At 43.3% G+C, this 16,858-nt stretch overlaps 1 protein-coding gene across 2 annotated transcripts; it reads right to left on the reverse strand.

Moving 5' to 3' along the window:
- Positions 1 to 4: 4 nt before the first annotated feature.
- On the reverse strand, positions 5 to 16,858 carry SLC3A1 (solute carrier family 3 member 1). 2 transcript variants are annotated; one of them, XM_066316080.1, is made up of 11 exons: positions 14,735 to 16,858; positions 12,128 to 12,599; positions 11,262 to 11,441; positions 10,187 to 10,341; positions 9,039 to 9,164; positions 6,705 to 6,824; positions 5,857 to 5,981; positions 4,474 to 4,672; positions 3,591 to 3,737; positions 1,404 to 1,520; positions 5 to 575 (listed from the first exon to the last, which is right to left on the reverse strand). In XM_066316080.1, the coding sequence occupies exons 1-11, from the start codon at positions 14,936 to 14,938 to the stop codon at positions 135 to 137; spliced, it is 2,286 nt and encodes a 761-aa protein (XP_066172177.1). In that variant the 5' UTR covers positions 14,939 to 16,858; the 3' UTR covers positions 5 to 134. The 2 variants fall into 2 exon arrangements, with proteins under 2 accessions (XP_066172177.1, XP_066172176.1); XM_066316079.1 differs by lacking the exon at positions 14,735 to 16,858 and having other exon boundaries at positions 12,128 to 12,560.

The following is a 16,858-nucleotide window of genomic DNA, read 5'->3' on the forward strand; positions in this document are numbered from 1 at the left end:
CATATCTGATTTTTCAGGGCATTTATTTTGTACACAAAGTTTTAAAAGCCAAAGACAGCTGAGTATTTTTAGCATTTCCCTGAAACTGCTATCTTCTAAATTAACATGAAAGCATGGGTATTCTACTCCTCTGCTTAACAGTTCTTGTAGAGTAAATTGAAGGCCTTGGAATAACAAGCTTTTTCTGCCACAAAACACTTTCCTTGAAAAGCTTCCATAGTATGAACGGGCTCTGCTGTTTTATATTCAAGGACCAGACCTTCTCCCTTTTCAGTTGTAATTAGTTTGGTATTGACCACTTTACCAGCATTGCTGAAACGAGTACTGAGTCTTATGACAGCTTCACAGGGAAGGTTAGGAACTATGGCCTTCAGGTTTACTGCTGACTCCTGGCCAAAGTTGAGCACCATCATGAAGACTCTGTCTAAGCCATCCAGCTCCCTGACATACACAAACACGTTACTGTCGTTCCAGATGTGGCACATCCAGCCTCGATTGAGGGGGAGCTCGTCGTTCCGCAGCGAGGTCAGCGCTCTGTACAAACCCAGGGTTGAGTTGGCCCAGGCGCTCTGGATCTGCAACAGGCAGCACCAACAGGGTCAGTTCCTGGCACTGCAGGAGGAAATAGAGCTCCCTGCCCACACCCACCCAAGCTGCTGAGAACGTGCCTGTCAGAATTCCGCGCTGACAATTATCCCTCCTCAAATCTGTCTGCAAATTCCACTGAAACGATTTCACTGCTTTTTCTCATGCACTCCCTTGGCACATGTGGAGTGGCAGACAGAGAGTTTATTGAGCATAACAGTTCCCCAGCACTAACGCTATTGCATCCTCCCACAGCTTCCCCTCAGTACTGGTGATTCAGGAGAAAGCCACAGCCATTCAAAGCTTGACACTGAATCTTTTTCACTGAGTCCAGTTTACTGCAGTCACGGGGTATATTTCATCTTTTATTTTTCTGCTATCTTAATTTTTTTTTTCTGCCTTCGATTTTGGTCAGCAGTGTAGGTCAGCAAAATCTGCTGGAATCACTGCTCTACTTACATTAGATTTGATCTATGTCAAGTTCTTGTTACAAAGCCAGTACTTTCTATAGCAATAGAAATGGGGAAAGAGAGATCAGTTTTCAATTTAATATCAAAAGGATTAAAAGGATGTTAAAGAGTCAAATTGCCCCATCAACATCATAATTGTAGTTGCTCTGCTTAAATGAATATAGATGAAGCAGGCTCTTTGTTGTGCAAGGATTTCCTTTTCTAATAAAACTTGTGAGGATTCAGTGCTTTTTTTTCCCCTGGAGTTTGTTCCTGCTGCCAATGCTCACTACTAAAAGGAAGCCAGAGTAAAATAGATACATTAAAATATTTTGAGACCACTAGTTTGTCACACATGTAGATACCTACTTCCACATTTACACTTTGGTAGTTGGAGTTAACAGGTAACCAGCTGCTGTTGCCTTCAGTAAAACCAGCATTAATGTTTCCATCCCACTGCATGGGGGATTTCTCTGAGAGGGTCACCTAGAAAATAAAGTGGTGATTACCATAATAAAAATTACTTTTTGAATAGCATGTTCTCACATCTCCCAAATTATCCCCCTTTCAGTATTGCTTTCTTTGGTTTAAGTTTAAACTTAATGAGGATGTAATTGTGGTCCAATCTAAGGAGAAAATGAGAACTGAGGCAGTTCCTGAAATGGAGGGGAGGGGATCATCTCAGATACAGCACTGCTGGGTAAAATGTGGAATTCCCAAGTGACTCTCACTAGAGTTGTCATCCTTTGCAACAGATGGTTGGATAAAAGTTTACTGATGACAGTCAGGATATTCTGATAAATATCTAGACATGCAGAGTGTGAGTATGTGAGGTAATGAGTCCCTAGAAGAGATGTCATTAAAGAAACAGTAAACAACCAGTAACTGCTGTTCAGTGTCTGTTCTTTTGTAAGTATTGCACTTTTCACCCCAGTACTTTTCAAGCTTGCATTTGCAAGGGGTACAATTTTGACAGGACTGTTTGTGTTAGAAAGGTAAAATTATTATTTCCAAGTGAAAAACTATTGAAAACTGGCTTTTAGCTGATTAAAAAGTGCTAATGTAAAAAAAGTCTGAAGTTCTCATTTTGAAGAATTCAGAAAAATTCTGAAAAAGCTTCCTCATTGTTACTGAAGAGCTGCCAAAAGATCTGACACTTAAATTTAATGATATAAGAGGGCATAAAATATTTTGCACATACTTTGAGTGTTTGTTTTCCATGAGAACTGTTTTTCATATAAAGGACACTTTTCAATACAATCTGTCAGAGCAGCAGCCTAACAAAAGAAATTGTCACTTTCCTTTGTGACATTACAAATAATGGGTTTCTCCCTTTTAGCATATTCTGAAAAGCAGGGGAAAAAAATCCTAAGTTTTCAACACTGGTAACAGTGCCTCTCATCTTTACCTCTTTTCAGTGTCTCCTGAAGTGTTTGAAATGCTGGGGCTAAAGCCTATATCATCCTGAGCAAATACTCTCCATCTTCCTAAGACACCCATTAATCAGGGAACCTTCCTCTCCAGACTGAGTGAAGGGTGGGTTTGCATTTGTTCCAAAGCCCTGAGCCACAGGGTAGCCACTAAAAGAGAGTGAACCCTGAGGAGCTCAGGGTGAGCCACTTTCCTTAAGAGAATCACTCTGTCAGCAGTAATCAGCAGCAGCAAGAAAATGCAGGAGATACTTTCACCTAGGGGTTTCTCAGAGGAAATGAGATTTCCTTTTACATCAGAGAATCATTTCCTCACATCTGAATCAGACAAATCTGGAGATGATCCTGTGCTTCAAGTAACTCTTTCCTTTTGATACAAAGCTAGCCAATGCCCTTTTAACATTGCCAGAGGCTTCCCCATTCCCTAAGAGAGGCTTTTCACAGGGAAAGCAGCATCTTGCCAGAGGGCCATGTTCTTATGGTGCTCAAATGTGGTCAAGAGAGGCAGAGATGAGCTATTCCCTTTTGGGACAGACTATGCATGATGACCAAAAGCCACTTCTGCTTGCCACTAGGCAGCCTCCCCTTCATGCAGATCCCATTTTCTGAACCTTGGGTGTACTCATGACAGCCATGGCTTGGACAGAATCAAAACCATGATTTCCTTTAAAGAACAGCCAGGAAATAATGGACTCTGACATAATGATGAGGGCACTTGCATGGGAGGAAGGACACAGCTCAGTTCCTCTTCCCTCACATGTCTTTAGCACACCTCTCCTCTCCTAACGCCTGGCCAGGCCCAGTACTGGCATTTGCTGTCCTTTCTGCTGAAGATACACTGCTGGAAACCATGCAAGACTGATTTGGGGAAAGACAGAAATCAGCATCCATAGACTTCATCCAACTGAAGTCTACCAGTTCAGACACACGTCAAGACCTTGGTTCTGGTCTCTGGCCTGGCCATTTCCACTTGCTGTACAGCTTTACAGAGGTTTGCCATGAGGAACACCATTTAAACAGTGAGAAGGAGTGGATTTAGTTAACAAAACAAAAGTTCTTGTGTTTTTGAATCTTCTGTTACTTGGAACTAAACAACAGGACCAGAGTTTACATGCTCTTCACTTACATTTCCTGATGCAATGTTCTCCATGCCTATTTCTTCACCATAGTAAGTTATAGGAGTGCCAGGGAGGGTTAAAAGCAGCATGTTCATGACATTGACGTATTCCTTCCCAATCCGAGTTGAAATCCGAGCAGTGTTAGGGCTTCCAACCTTAAGAAAACATCATTTTGTTAAACACACATTACAAAATTTCATCAATATGTGAAATTGATTAACTAATTTAACAAGATAGCAAATGTTTTGGGGTTTTTTTTCTTTCCCTTCCAGGGCTGTGAGGTCCATAATCTTTATCTTGATGCCATCTCAAGCTTCTGTCCTAAAATTTAATATGCAGAAGTCTGGCCAGCAGCAGGCAGAAGTGAGGAAGAGACAATAAATAACTCTCCCTGCTTACAGTTCTCTGCTATTTTCTCTGCTCTGTGAGGACTGCTCTGCTTGCTTTGAAAAGATCCTTTGCACGTTTCAAACATGCTTCCTAGCAAAAGGAGGAGCAATGTTCTAAGTTAACTGCCCTCCACTGCCCTGACCCCAGGCGGGTTCCAGAATCCATTGCAGTGAGTCAGTTTATGGTCAAAGATAATGATCCCAATTCCATTCTCACTGGTGGTTTAGCCATTGGAGACATTGAGGAGACACTGAGGGAGAGGCATGATCATAAATCCCTTTCTGTCATCCTTGCATGGCGAGTGGAACTGTTATTGAAGGGCAGGAGCACCAAACAGTGCCAAGGACTCCAACTACAGCAGCTGAGAGTTTTCACAAGGACAGCGACTGTAGCTCAGCCACGGCCCCAGGCTGCTGCTGATCCCTCTGAAATCAGTGTGTGTGTGTGTGTGTCACCTACAGGAACAAGCCCTTCCTATGAGAGTTGGTCTAGAGCCCTTACTGCCCAGTTTGGCCATTTTCCTGCAGGCATGTTTTTCATCCACGAGTCGACAGCTTCAAAGACACTGTTGCCCGATAGATTTTTCATGTTAATTAGGTTGAAATTGAAGGGAAAATCTGCTTCTTGGATAAAAGATGTTCCATAATACATCATTGTTGCCGCGATGTCTTCCTTTTCATTATCATCAGTACCCATAAATCTACAAAGAAGTACACAAATAGCTTTTATGGCTCATTTTTGGTTACACAGAACATAATAAAGCTAGAAACAGTTGGACACAGAGCATTAAGAATTATGTTCACTTCCCCCTCCCCATTAAGAAAAAGGTTAATACAGAGAAACAATATTTTGTAAGACAGACAAGGAATCAAGGAGAAATACTTCCTGGAAATTGCTGGAGAAAAATCTACAAGGGTAACACAAGGGAGGCTAAAATATCTGACTGAAGTTTTATCTTTCTGAATCCACATCCACACACTCCATCCCAGCAATTTCCATACTTTCCTTCACAGAAGAGGACCTGGGGGTCCCCCAAGTTGACCATGAGTCATCCATGTGCCCTTGCAGGTGGCTCATGGCATCCTGAGCTGCATTAGGAGAAATGCTGCCAGAAGTGAGGGAGGTAATCCTTCCCCTTTAATCTGCCACTAAGGCCACTAGGAACTGAAACATCTCTCCCAGAAGGAAAGGCTGCAAGGTGGGGCTGTTTAGCCTGGGGAAGGGAAGCCTCAGGGGGATCTCATCCACGTGTTGAAGGGAGGGTGCAAAGGTGACAGAGCCAGGCTCTTTTCAGTGGTGCCCAGTGTCAGGGCCGGAGGCAATGGGCACAAACTGAAACACAGGAAAGGTGTTTCCCTATGAACATCAGGAAACTTCCACCGGTCAGGGTGACTGAGCCCTGGCACTGGTTCTCCAGGGAAGTTGTAAAGTCTCCATTATTGAAAATGTTCAAAAGCCATCTGGACAAGTTCTTGGGCAACTGGCTCCAGGTGGCCCTAAAAAGCAGGGGGTTTGGACCAGAGAACTTCAGGAGGTCCCTTCCAAATTCAACCATTCTGTGATTTTAACACTCTCTGACTGTGTGTCTCACTTGAACTGCACTATTACAATTATAGAATAAATCAGGCTATGGTTGATAAATTAGTATCTCTCTGATTAGAATGGTTTCTTTTTCTGCTTAGCTTTATACAGTCCATGGGTGGAGCAGAGCTAACAGGGCCAATTCCTTTCTGCATGCTCTGGGGAAGAGACTGTATAGCCTATGCACTGCTATCTGCACTGGAGAATTTGCATTTCTGCAGAATTCTAAGTTATTAAAAAGCCATTTTATTGCTAGCAAGAGGGAGATAATATTAGAAAAAACTGGGCAGCTGTGCTGGTTACCTGTATCTGCCAGGCTCCCTGCTGAACTCATTTATGGCTTGACGGAAGCTGCGGATGATATCATGCAAACCAACTTGCGTGGTGGTGTAGTCATGGTACAGCTGGGAATAGGCTGTGATGCTCCCCTTAAAGCAGGGTAGAGTACCTCACGTTAGTTCACCAATGCTTTAGGTTTCAGAATTCTCCAAATTCTTCTCATTCTTTCCCAAGACAGTGCACCAGTTCATGGATCTTTACTGAAAGGAATTCAGCATAATAACACTAACAGCATGGAGCTGAACTGCACTTGAGGAACTCTGGAGTAGCAGAGGACTGGTAATTTTGGATGCCATCCTTCAGCCAGGAGAGCCCCCTCACAGCACTAACCAACAGAGGCCATCTGGAGCAGTGAGCACAGCAGGCAGGTGCTGTGGTCTCAGACCAGGCTGGAAAGATGGACAGTGCCTTGATACAGTAACACAATACCACCACCACCAGGTTGGAGCTGGCCAGCTGTCTGTGATCCCCAGCTCCACAGGAGAACAGTGTCTTAGTGCTGGCACTACCTGGGAACATCACCAGGCTCACTGTCAGAGCAAAAGCAGCTATCATAAACAACAGTGAATGTGTCTGGTCACCTCTCATTGTGACACATGGCCTATAACAGTGGCTTTTAGTTATGCTCCAGCTCTTACTGGGGCTTCTTTGTGGTGAGTATTCTTCCTGCAGAGTGCCCAGGACCCACCCACCTTCCGAGGCTGAACCTGATTTTCCTACAGCCACAATTAAGACCTGAAAGAGTCAAACCAGGCATTCTTGTCTCCATAGGAAATGCAGGAAAGAAAGCAAAGACAGAACATATGCATTACTCCACTCGGAGGGTTGTTCACTGGAGGCTCATCTCGGAGATGGGTTGCTTCCAAGAGAAATTTAACAGTGCCAAAACCAAATCCATCAACTCCTTTGCTGAGCCAAAAATGTATAATATCCTAGATAAAAGCAAAAATTGAAAACTGAGTGAGGCCACCCCATTTAAAATAGTATATCCTTAAAATGAAAATGAAACTTGTAAGGAGGTGTTAACACATAACAATTCAGTTTTTGATTTGTACTTCAAATTTTTCTAAAAGCTAAAGTGACTGACACTGAACTAAGGTCAAATTAATAGCTAAATAAAGTATGTCTTACTATTTCATTCATTAAAAAAAAAAAAAAAAAAAAAACTGGTTTCTAACTTCTCCCATAATTCAGGAGACCAAAGCCAGGGCATGACTCACTAAAAGCGATTTCTAATCCATCCATCAGCTGGGCTGAGGCTAAGTGATGCTGCTGATGAATGCTCCTCGTGGCTGCACACAATTAGAACACATTGATTCAAATATGCAAGAATATGTTGTTCTGCAAAAACCTCATGCCACCAATTTTTTTTGCACAATAGAGCTCTTAAAACATTTGTTCTTTCTTATTTGACTGATGTATTTTTTTATTTTATTTTCAGACTTATTTGTTGATTTGCAGGAACATGAGAAATTACTATCCAACAATTACAAATGCTATTGATTTGAAATTTCACAATCAAATTCCAGCATCAGTCACTATTAGTAAAATTGTATCCTACTTCACTAACTATATTACTACAGCTTTAATTGCCCTAGTTTTAACAAAAAACTCCAAAGTTCAGTCACTCTTGAGTGGTTTCTGCCAATGTTCTTTTAGTTGTGATACTTGTCTTCGTCCGAGGAAAAAATTTTTTTTTCATATTTTATTTTGAAGATGTCTATTGACTTGCCTTTTTAAAACATATGAAGTGCACTTGTCTGAACAGGCTGCAGTAGCATTAGTCCATACTCAAGCTGTACATAATTTCGTTTGGCAAATAAAGACTGCCTCACTGAGCTGCACTTTCTTGTAGCACCATTCTGCAAGCAGCAGCTCTCAACATGGTGTCTGTCCAACACTGAATCTACCCAAAAATATTCATGCTTATACCTGTGCTCAGCACTGCAAACATCAATCACTGATGTGGTTCTCACTGGCACCAATCTACATCTACATGAAATCCATAACAAGAGTTTGGCTGTTCTTGGGTGCCCTTGTGCTGCTGAACCAAAGATTGAGCTTCTCTGCAAAAGTCCATTTGCTTCCTGCTCAGTCCTCCTAGCCTTCTGGAACAGGACTTTGAATTAAAATACTAGACAAAAATTATTCTTTAACATGATGTTCATACACATTTACCAAAGGTTGGTGTTACCAGGACAAACTTCCCAGCTTTTATGTATTCTTCGTTTTTTGCATAGGAAATGGCAGCATCTCTTTGCTACTGCAGTTTCAATAATCTAGGTACCGTTTTAAAGAAGTAATTAGCCAGGATCATCAAGAAGCATGTGCAGTGCTGTGGGGGATAAAAGAGGTGCAAATGGCGAGATGTGACATTAAGGGAAGTATCAAGACACAGAGAGGGGGTCCTGGCAGAGTTCTTCAAGGAGCAGTCTCAAATGCAGTCTCACTTCGTGCTTGAGTTAAAAGGTATGACCAGAAGTGTTTTGTTCCTTCAAGCTCATGCAGTGCTCACATGGTGAGGGGAGAGGCCCCACAGAGACCATCCCCAGGAGGACGGGACAGATGGGAAGGCCAGCACCAAAGAAATGCACCACAATTCAACAGCACAAAGTAGCAAACGCTTAAGAATTCAATTAAACACACAAAGCAGTTGTACTACCTGCTGAGGGATAACTTACAGAAAGGGGAGAAAAGAAGCAGCAGTTGTCAGGGTCCCCATATTCAGGCCTACATCCCCATATTTTAATGAATCCCACATTGTCTGCTAGGAAACACTACAGACAGGAATGAGATTCCATCGGAGCAGCACCATCATCATCACTCTCACTGTGAGAACACTCATTTTCCCCCTAGAAAGTCATGAGACGTGCAGACAGATCGAAACTCACTATCTCCCCCTTATCCACAAGCCCATTCAAATCAGCATTCCTTGTAATTCAAATCAGCATTGCCTCAGCTTTCCTGAAAATTCAAACATCTCTCTGAAAACAAGGTACCATCCCTCCATTTGACTGGCCGATTAACAGCTCTTTGTACCAACAGAGATAAAAACTTCCCTGCACTTGAGTAAGTCAGCTCTGCACAGGCTTCAGTGCTAGAGCTGCTTTTGCTGTTGGCTCAGCAGCAGTGGGTTTCATACTTACATGGATTTCTTGCTGGACAGCAGGGTTGCGAAAATTTAAGTCTGGCTGTTCCTTCCCAAACTGATGGAGGTAACATTGCTTCCTCACGTCGTCAAACTGCCAGCTGGAGCCCCCAAAGACACTCACCTGCTCAGCCAAGGGAGAAAGACAATCAGAACTACTAACGAAACAAACATCTCCTCCCATGCATCATGAAATTGTGGGACATAAAATAAAGCACAAAAGGCCTAATCAGTGGACTACATTTAGAACCGATTTTGGTACTCAAAATTTTCATTTTTTTTTTGCCACTACTTGGTCTCCCTTGAGTTGTGCTTTGCCACATGTATTTCTTGTTCAGCGTTGTGGATTTTGAAGATTTTTTTTATTAAGTTAACTTTCATTGGGAATTATCTGGAATAGAGGGGAAAACATGGGTGGGAACATTCATTTTGGAATTGCTTCTCCTAAAACTTATTCAAAATAGCTTCAGTTAACTTAGGCCAACAACAGTCAGCAAGTTAAAAATGTTAAACTTTCACCATCTCTGTAATAAAGGATCCCAAAAGCTAAGATAGTTCTTAAGACTCTTAAGTTTAAAGAGAAATTATACAAATTGATACAAAGTATTAATTCCACCTTGAGCTTTTAGAATATATGAGTTCCTAATCATGCACCCACCAGTTCAAAGATAAAATAAATTTATTTGAAACAGGGAATACACTTTCTGACCTGATAACTTTCCAGAAAAAAGGAAAAAAGCCAAGTTCACATTGTTTTGTTTCCTTCCCCAGCAACTATGATTTCAGAGGACACAGTTTCTATATGATTTCAGAGGACACAGTTTCTAGAGCAGAATACCCATACACAGAAGGAGGCATGTGTGAACAACTTGTGCACAACCCTTTTTTTTTGTGTGTGTGTTTATTTCATGAATAAAGATATAACACTGAGGTAAAGAAATAAAAGCAATTTTTTAAATTCCACTTGAAGTAGGAACTTTTCCAGTGATCCCTCAACCTGGTTTAAATCTTAATCTGCACTAACTCATGTGGTAACATCAGTTTGTACTTCTCACCAGTCATTTCTAACCCCGTGTCCACTGGGACAATCATGTTACAGCTGCTTTTGCTGTGTGGCATCCAGCATGTGTCCCTTCCCGTGTTTACCCAGTTGTTGGGAGGGGTGACTGAGCCAGCAGCCTGTGCACAGTCCTGCCAGATGTAGTAATCCGTGTACTTCCCAGTCCGATTGCGGCTCAGCTGAAACCACTGGTGTTTGTCGCTCGTGTGGTTTGGTATGAAATCCATTATCACCTTTAGCCCTTAAAAATAAAAATGAAAACATAAAAAAACCCCATCAACCATCCCCTAAACTACAACATTACATTTAGCCTTTTAAGACAACGTTCAAATTTTTTTCTAAATGCAGTATCAGAGGAATTTGGGCTTTTTCCATGCCAGAGGTCTGGTGGAGGGGCAAAAAAAAGCCCACAAAAAGTACCAGACTACCAAAACAGTTATACCTGACTGGTGTTTGCAAGTAGCAGGAACACAGCTCAAGGGGGTGAAGAAAAAAAATCAGAACAGATTTCTGCTGCTATGAATCACTTTCACTAACTCTGACTTCATCATCTGTCTTGCAGCTCCCAAGTGAGAAAGCACTTCACCAGTCTAGCATCAGTGAACACACATTCTTCATCACCCTTCCTAAAGACCAGGCATTTTATTGAAACCTCAAATATTTTCAGACTGGCAAACCATCTTCTGTTCAGCTCAACAGCTGCAAGAAGAAACACCTGAGCAAACATTTGGTCTGAGGCATAAACACAGCAAAGCAAGGATGGAGGGGCAGGAAGGAAGTGTGTGTTCCCTCATGCTCAGTCAGACAGAACTGCACCTCGGCTTGATCCCAGCCTCCCAATGCCCGTAAAATAGGCCTCAGGGAGCATGGACGGGTGCCAGCCCACCACCCACAAACATCTTCCTTGCAGAGGACATGCAGCCATCCTGTGCTGCTGCTGTAGCTCCCTGTGCCCTCTGTCCTGCTTTCAGCACTGCCCCAGAGCCAAAGGGCAGAAAGAGCAATGATGGAGCTCATGTTGCTGTGAAGCTGCCTTGTACCCTTTGCTGGCACCTCCATCTGCTCCTGCTCATTGCCACCACAGGGGCAAGGTGCACAAACTGAAGTATCTGTAAGGTCCATCTTTTTAGTAGAACTACTTTGCTTGGAGGTGCAGCTTACCTTTGTCATGTATGGCTACAAGCAGATTCTCAAAATCTTTCATGCATCCAAAAATGGGATCAATGTCATAGAAGTCTTCAGCTCCATATCCAAGGTCTTTTAAAGGGGACTTAAAGAAAGAGGTGATCCAGATGGTTTTGATATTCAAATTTGTAATATGGTCCAGTTTTTCCTGAATACCTGTTTAAAAAGAAAAGGACATCATCTGTTCAGAAAAGACAAATGATTTTTGTTCATACACAGGTCCTTTATCTTCCTGACATGTTACTAGGGTATGCAACTATAGAAACAGTTGCTGCCCTTCACTTGCTGGTACAGTATCTTGTTTAGAAATGCATTATCCATTTTGATGTTGAGCCTTCCTTTTCTGAAGAGCAGTCTCAGCTTAGCAACTGATAAGTGGCATTGCTTCCTGGCTACCAGGTGCCCCATCTCTACTCATTCTTATGAGCTGATAACACCTAGACCATGAAGAAAACAAGAAGTAACACATCTTTCTCCCTTCTGTCAGTTTTAGTTTTCCTTAGGAAGAGCAGCCACTAAACATGACCAGGCGCTCAGCACCACTCATCCTCCTGACTGGCCTCAGTTTTGTGGGGGTATCTGACTCTGGTGGCAGCTGTGCTGCTGCTTGCTCTCAGCACCATCTCTCAATCTCCTTTCTAATTCCACACTCAGACTTGAGCAAGCAGTTCCTGCATTTATTCACATCAATGTGAGTTGCTATAAAAGTTGCCTGAGAACTTTTCTTCCTTCTCTCTATTAAGGTGGCTTTGTCTATTGCACTCTACTTTCCCACTGGTTTTGGTTTTATATACACTCATACACACACAACTGTTACACAGCAAGAATGAAAACTGACCCACCTTTCAGATCCCCATTCCCATCCACGTTGCTGTCCTTGAAGGAACGGGGATAGATCTGATAAATAGGACCAGCCTGCCACCAGTCAAGGCACTTTGGGGAGAGAGCAATGATGGTAATCGTAGCACACACAAGTGCAATGGAACCAGCAATGATGAGCCAGAAGAGGATCTCCCTGGTGACTCTGTAGCAGGGTTGGCTGGAGAACTGCAGCAAGACTTCCTTTGGCATCCCAGCATAAGGCTTCAACACTGTCTCCTCCACAGCCGTCGGGTCCACATCAACACTGCACTTCTCTGGCATTTCTCCTTGGCTGCTGGTGTCTGTCTCCTTGTCCTCAAAAGTCTCATTTTGAACAAATCCATTGTTCTCCACACCTCTCTTCTCACTCAGCTCCATAGGTAAGCTCCTTGACAGGCCTTGTCCTGAAGACTCTGGCCAGGAGAGAGCACCTCTCTGTCCTGGAGACAGCACCTTTGTTCAGTGAAATGAGAAGCAGTGCAATTAGCTATTCTGGGTTGATAATCAATCTCGACCAACTGGTCAAAGTTCAGAAAGGGACAACAAGGACAAAGTGCTCAGGATTTTCTGCATATTCCGCATCTTCGGCAAGATAACAAAATCCTACAAGAAAGGGCAGTCCTCCTGGGAAGTAAAGCCTATTGTTGATACCAGCTGAGCACAGTTATGTTTACTCTTCCTCTCCCCAGTACACCACATTTCTCCTCCCTTTGACAGCAGGGGGAAATTCAGGTTTAACCACTATCAGATCTAGTAAATATGCAGCTTTCCAGACTGGCCATAGTCTCCCCTGCCTGAAGCAGTCTGAATATGGGTAATTTAAACACAGACAGCAAGAGAATGAAGCCACTGGCCCAAACACAACAACACAAACTAAGAAGAAAAGATTCAATGGCTGTTTTTGCAGTGTTTTTCACAGTTTAACTAACCCACCCCAGCCCACCCCCAGCTCCTAAGCACTAACAACTGCAGTGGTACATACCGATCCAGCGACTCACAGAGGGGTACACGGGGTGGATTGCTATGCCCAGAGCCAGCCCCGGGGCAGGACAGGATAGGTCTGCACAGGCACAAGCAAAACTCAAGAGAAAAACCCACTGTCCACTATTAAAATCCACCACCCCATTAAATAAAATAAAATAAAAAAAAAAAAAAGGGAAAAAAAGAAAAAGGTTAAAAACCTTTCCCTTCTCCCTTCCCCTCCCCTTTTCTACCAGGCAGGAAAAAGCATTGCCCAAAGTCTGCACAAACACACACATCTGTGTGCCCTAAGCCCCAAGTACCTGAAGTCAGCATCAAGACATCCCTTCCCACCAGTGAGCCCAGCATACCAAAGGACACACAAAGCAATACAGATTTGCCAAGGAGCTGCCCTATCACCTGTAAAAGTTAACTCCTACCTCTCACCATATGGTCAGGGTCCTAAGGAAACTCTATGGACAACTGCAGTCAAGACAAGGTTGGGGTGTGACTCAAAAAAAGTGTTTATTATTTTTGCTGCAAGTCATGAAAGAAGGTCATAAACAATGGATTGTATAAAGTCCAGCATGCGATATTCAAATTACTCAAAAGATATGTTATTTCTTCAGCTGAGCTAAGAATAGGTATTTGATGCTGACAGATTTAATCCTTCCTCTTCCTAACAGCAGTGCCTGGCAGCAACCTTGTGCAGTGTCAGTCAGCTGTGGGAGCATCCGAGATAACAACTGTGATGTCAGTGCCTGTAATTCAGTATTGCCAGGAAATCCAGAAGTGGGAAATTATTTGACACGGTTTCACTCCCATTTAGTATCTCTACAGTCTTAACATCATCATACCAGTAAGCTGTAAAAGTTTCCAGACAGGCAATGAGCTCTCAGGACATACACTTGTATTCAGCACAATGCCAGTGACTCCTCACTCCATTTCAACTGTTTCATTTCAACGACTTAACTTGCAATTAAAGTAGAGCAGTGTAGATACAGAAATTGTTTTAGACTGCATCAAATACACAAGACCTGGTACTTCCCAGCTTGCTCCCATCCCCACCCCAAACTCAGAGGGTTAAAAGTGCAGATATCTCCTTGCATACACAAAAGCTCCCTCAGTCACATAAGCACAGCAAAGCAAGTCAGAGGCAAAGAGCAAATGACGGCCAAAACACAGCCAGCTGCCACAGATACATGGGTCACATAAGCCAAGGAAACTCAGGACAGCCAGGAGCAGAGTGTTACACCCACCAGTACTGCTGGAATCAAAGAGGGGAAACTAGTCCCAAGTGAGTATTTCAGCTCCCTCCCATCTCTTTTCTTTAAGCCAGTAAACTTCCTGATGATTATTGCTTGAGTGGACAGGTTTACTTGATCTAAGGACAGAGGCAGCTTGGCACACACACTTTTACAACTGATAAAGGCCGATTTGGTACCTCACTAGTCAGAAGCGGCCACTGCTGTCTGTATGTGTGGTTGGGAAACCATTCCTCTCCCCTTATTTGAGCATCTTGCCGGAGCAGCCTGCTCTGTGAATCCCGCTGTGCAAAAGCCGCGCGTTCAAAGGGGCCCCTCGTGTCCTAATGTAATCCCCAAGTAACATTAAAGGCTTATTTATACCTTAAGTAGGGCAGATCGTGTCTTAATTGCCAAGCGTCTGGCTGAAAAGAGGAGGATTAGAGTGCCCTGGTAGATAAATGCAGCACGCAGGAGGCGGAGGCCACGGATAGATAAATCCAGATGAACCCCTGTGCGCCATCTCTGCCGGCTGCAGGGCACGCAAAGATGCAGTGACACAATCACTGTGAGGCTGGGAGGGAACATAAGGCCTGCTGGACACTGCCAGCTGGCAGTGCTGGTGAACACACAGTCCGTAGAGCCGGGCGGAGCGGGCTCACAGCCGCCCCGCAGTCACGCCTCACACCAACCCCGCGTTGCTCCGTGCGAAGAGCTGAAGCGCAAGCAGGTACCAGCGGAACACAGGTACACTTAGGGTAGACACCTGGGCCTCAAATCATAAAAATTCCTCTAGAAAGCTTGGAGAAAATACACAGCCAGGCAGCTTAAAATAGGTCTGGATGATCAACTACCACAGACCCGGGAGAACAAACCCAAGAATCCGGTATCGTCTCTTGTATGATTTTCCTCACAGACTAAAAATAAAACCACACAGATATTTTGTTGTTATTACAGACCTATTTTTTTCCCCTCTCCTCATCCTGAGAAGTTGCTTGCCTTAAAATTATTTGATAAAGGAATAACGTAAACTTCATCTTAGAAAGGCAGATCACCAACAATTCCCACTGAGCTTTAACTTTTTCCTTTGAAAATATATTTTATGTATGCAGGCACTATGCATCTGGCTTGCTCTCAAGCAATTCTGAAATGGTTCCCTCCTGAGCTATTTTACAGTTTAGCAGGAGTAACTAGCCAGTGCAACTGTGTTAGAAGAATCCACTGAAAGGCATTAAGTAGTAAAGAAAACACTCCATATTCTGTGCCAGTTACTCTGTTTACCTCAGGGTTAGGTAGGGAAACAAAACCAATCTGTATGTGGGCAGTAATAGCTGCTATCTCCACACAGATTGCCATGGTTATTTCTATAAGATGGAGGGGTTAATTTTCACAAGTATTTCTTATATATAATTATTTAGATGCACTGACTGACTTAGTCATCTACTGTTTGATGCTCTACAAATGCCAAGTAGCTTGCCAGCTCCTCAATACCCCACATATTATGTCGAAAACCATGCAGAGGGGTGATTATGCACCCTAATGTGCTAAGTGTAGGAAGACATTTATTGTTAAAAAGTTCTCTTGCTTTATGCTTTTTCATTAAAAGGTTTGTTGCAACTGGAACTGGTCTGACATAATGCATTTTAAATATAACCTCATTATTTACAGAATCAGGGCCAGATCTACAGGTATGTATAAAAGGCAGACACCTCAGCAGCAGCTTTACCTCAGCAGCTCCCACAAGACTGATGGATAATCTGACCTTTAAAGCTACCTTTCACTCAGCACCAAGAAAATACTCCTTTGACCTGGAGGGCAGCTGTCAAGAGAGAGAAGGTCTAAGGGAACAAATCTCTGACACAGTATCTTTTACCATGAGCATGTCTGAAGTTTCTGCCATCAGCCTGAAGTCCCAGGGGTGGCAAAACATAATTGCAAAGGACACAGTGACAGGGTGTGTGTGGGGGGGTTGTTACTTTTTTAATGCTCTTAGTCCACTAATGGACTGTGTGATTAAAGGTTAATGTCATTACAAACGCTGTAATTAGCCACTGCTTGGCTCACGTGACATTTCAGGGGTAGGTTTCAGGGGAAGGAGGCACCCGGCCCCTGCCCCCCACAGCTGATCAGCAAGGCTGGCTTCTCCCACTATTCTTAATGAAAACAATTATCCACTAATTCCTGCTGCTATCATGGCTGCAAGAACAAGAGCACGCAGCGCTAACTCCTTCTGGATGCTTCCCCCACAGAGGGTCGTACACTACATCCAATCCACAGAAAAACAAACTCCAGGTTTGCTGTCTCTGCAGAGAGAAGCTCACTCATGTTAACTGTGCTCTTTCCAATTTGCATGCTTCCCTTTACAGCATTCATCTACCCCATTTCTGTCCTAGAAGATGACAACTTCCAAACAATTTTCTTTTCCAGCTTACTCCTCAAAGCCTTTCCCAGCAAGAGACTCAGACCTTGCCCTTCCCCTTGCATGAGCTGGAGAGGTTCAGCAGGGTA

The sequence above is a fragment of the Sylvia atricapilla genome, chromosome 3, assembly GCF_009819655.1.
Source record: "Sylvia atricapilla isolate bSylAtr1 chromosome 3, bSylAtr1.pri, whole genome shotgun sequence".
NCBI classification, from domain to species: domain Eukaryota; kingdom Metazoa; phylum Chordata; class Aves; order Passeriformes; family Sylviidae; genus Sylvia; species Sylvia atricapilla.

Coding starts and splice junctions, on each gene's coding strand:
- SLC3A1 (XM_066316080.1), bottom strand. CDS start 14,938: ATGTTCCCTCCCAGCCTCACAGTGATTGTGTCACTGCATCTTTGCGTG. Junction 5,982..6,704: donor TGAACAACCCTCCGAGTGGA/GTAATGCATATG, acceptor CCCTGCTTTAAG/GGGAGCATCACAGCCTATTC. Junction 576..1,403: donor ACCAAAGTGTAAATGTGGAA/GTAGGTATCTAC, acceptor TGCCTGTTGCAG/ATCCAGAGCGCCTGGGCCAA.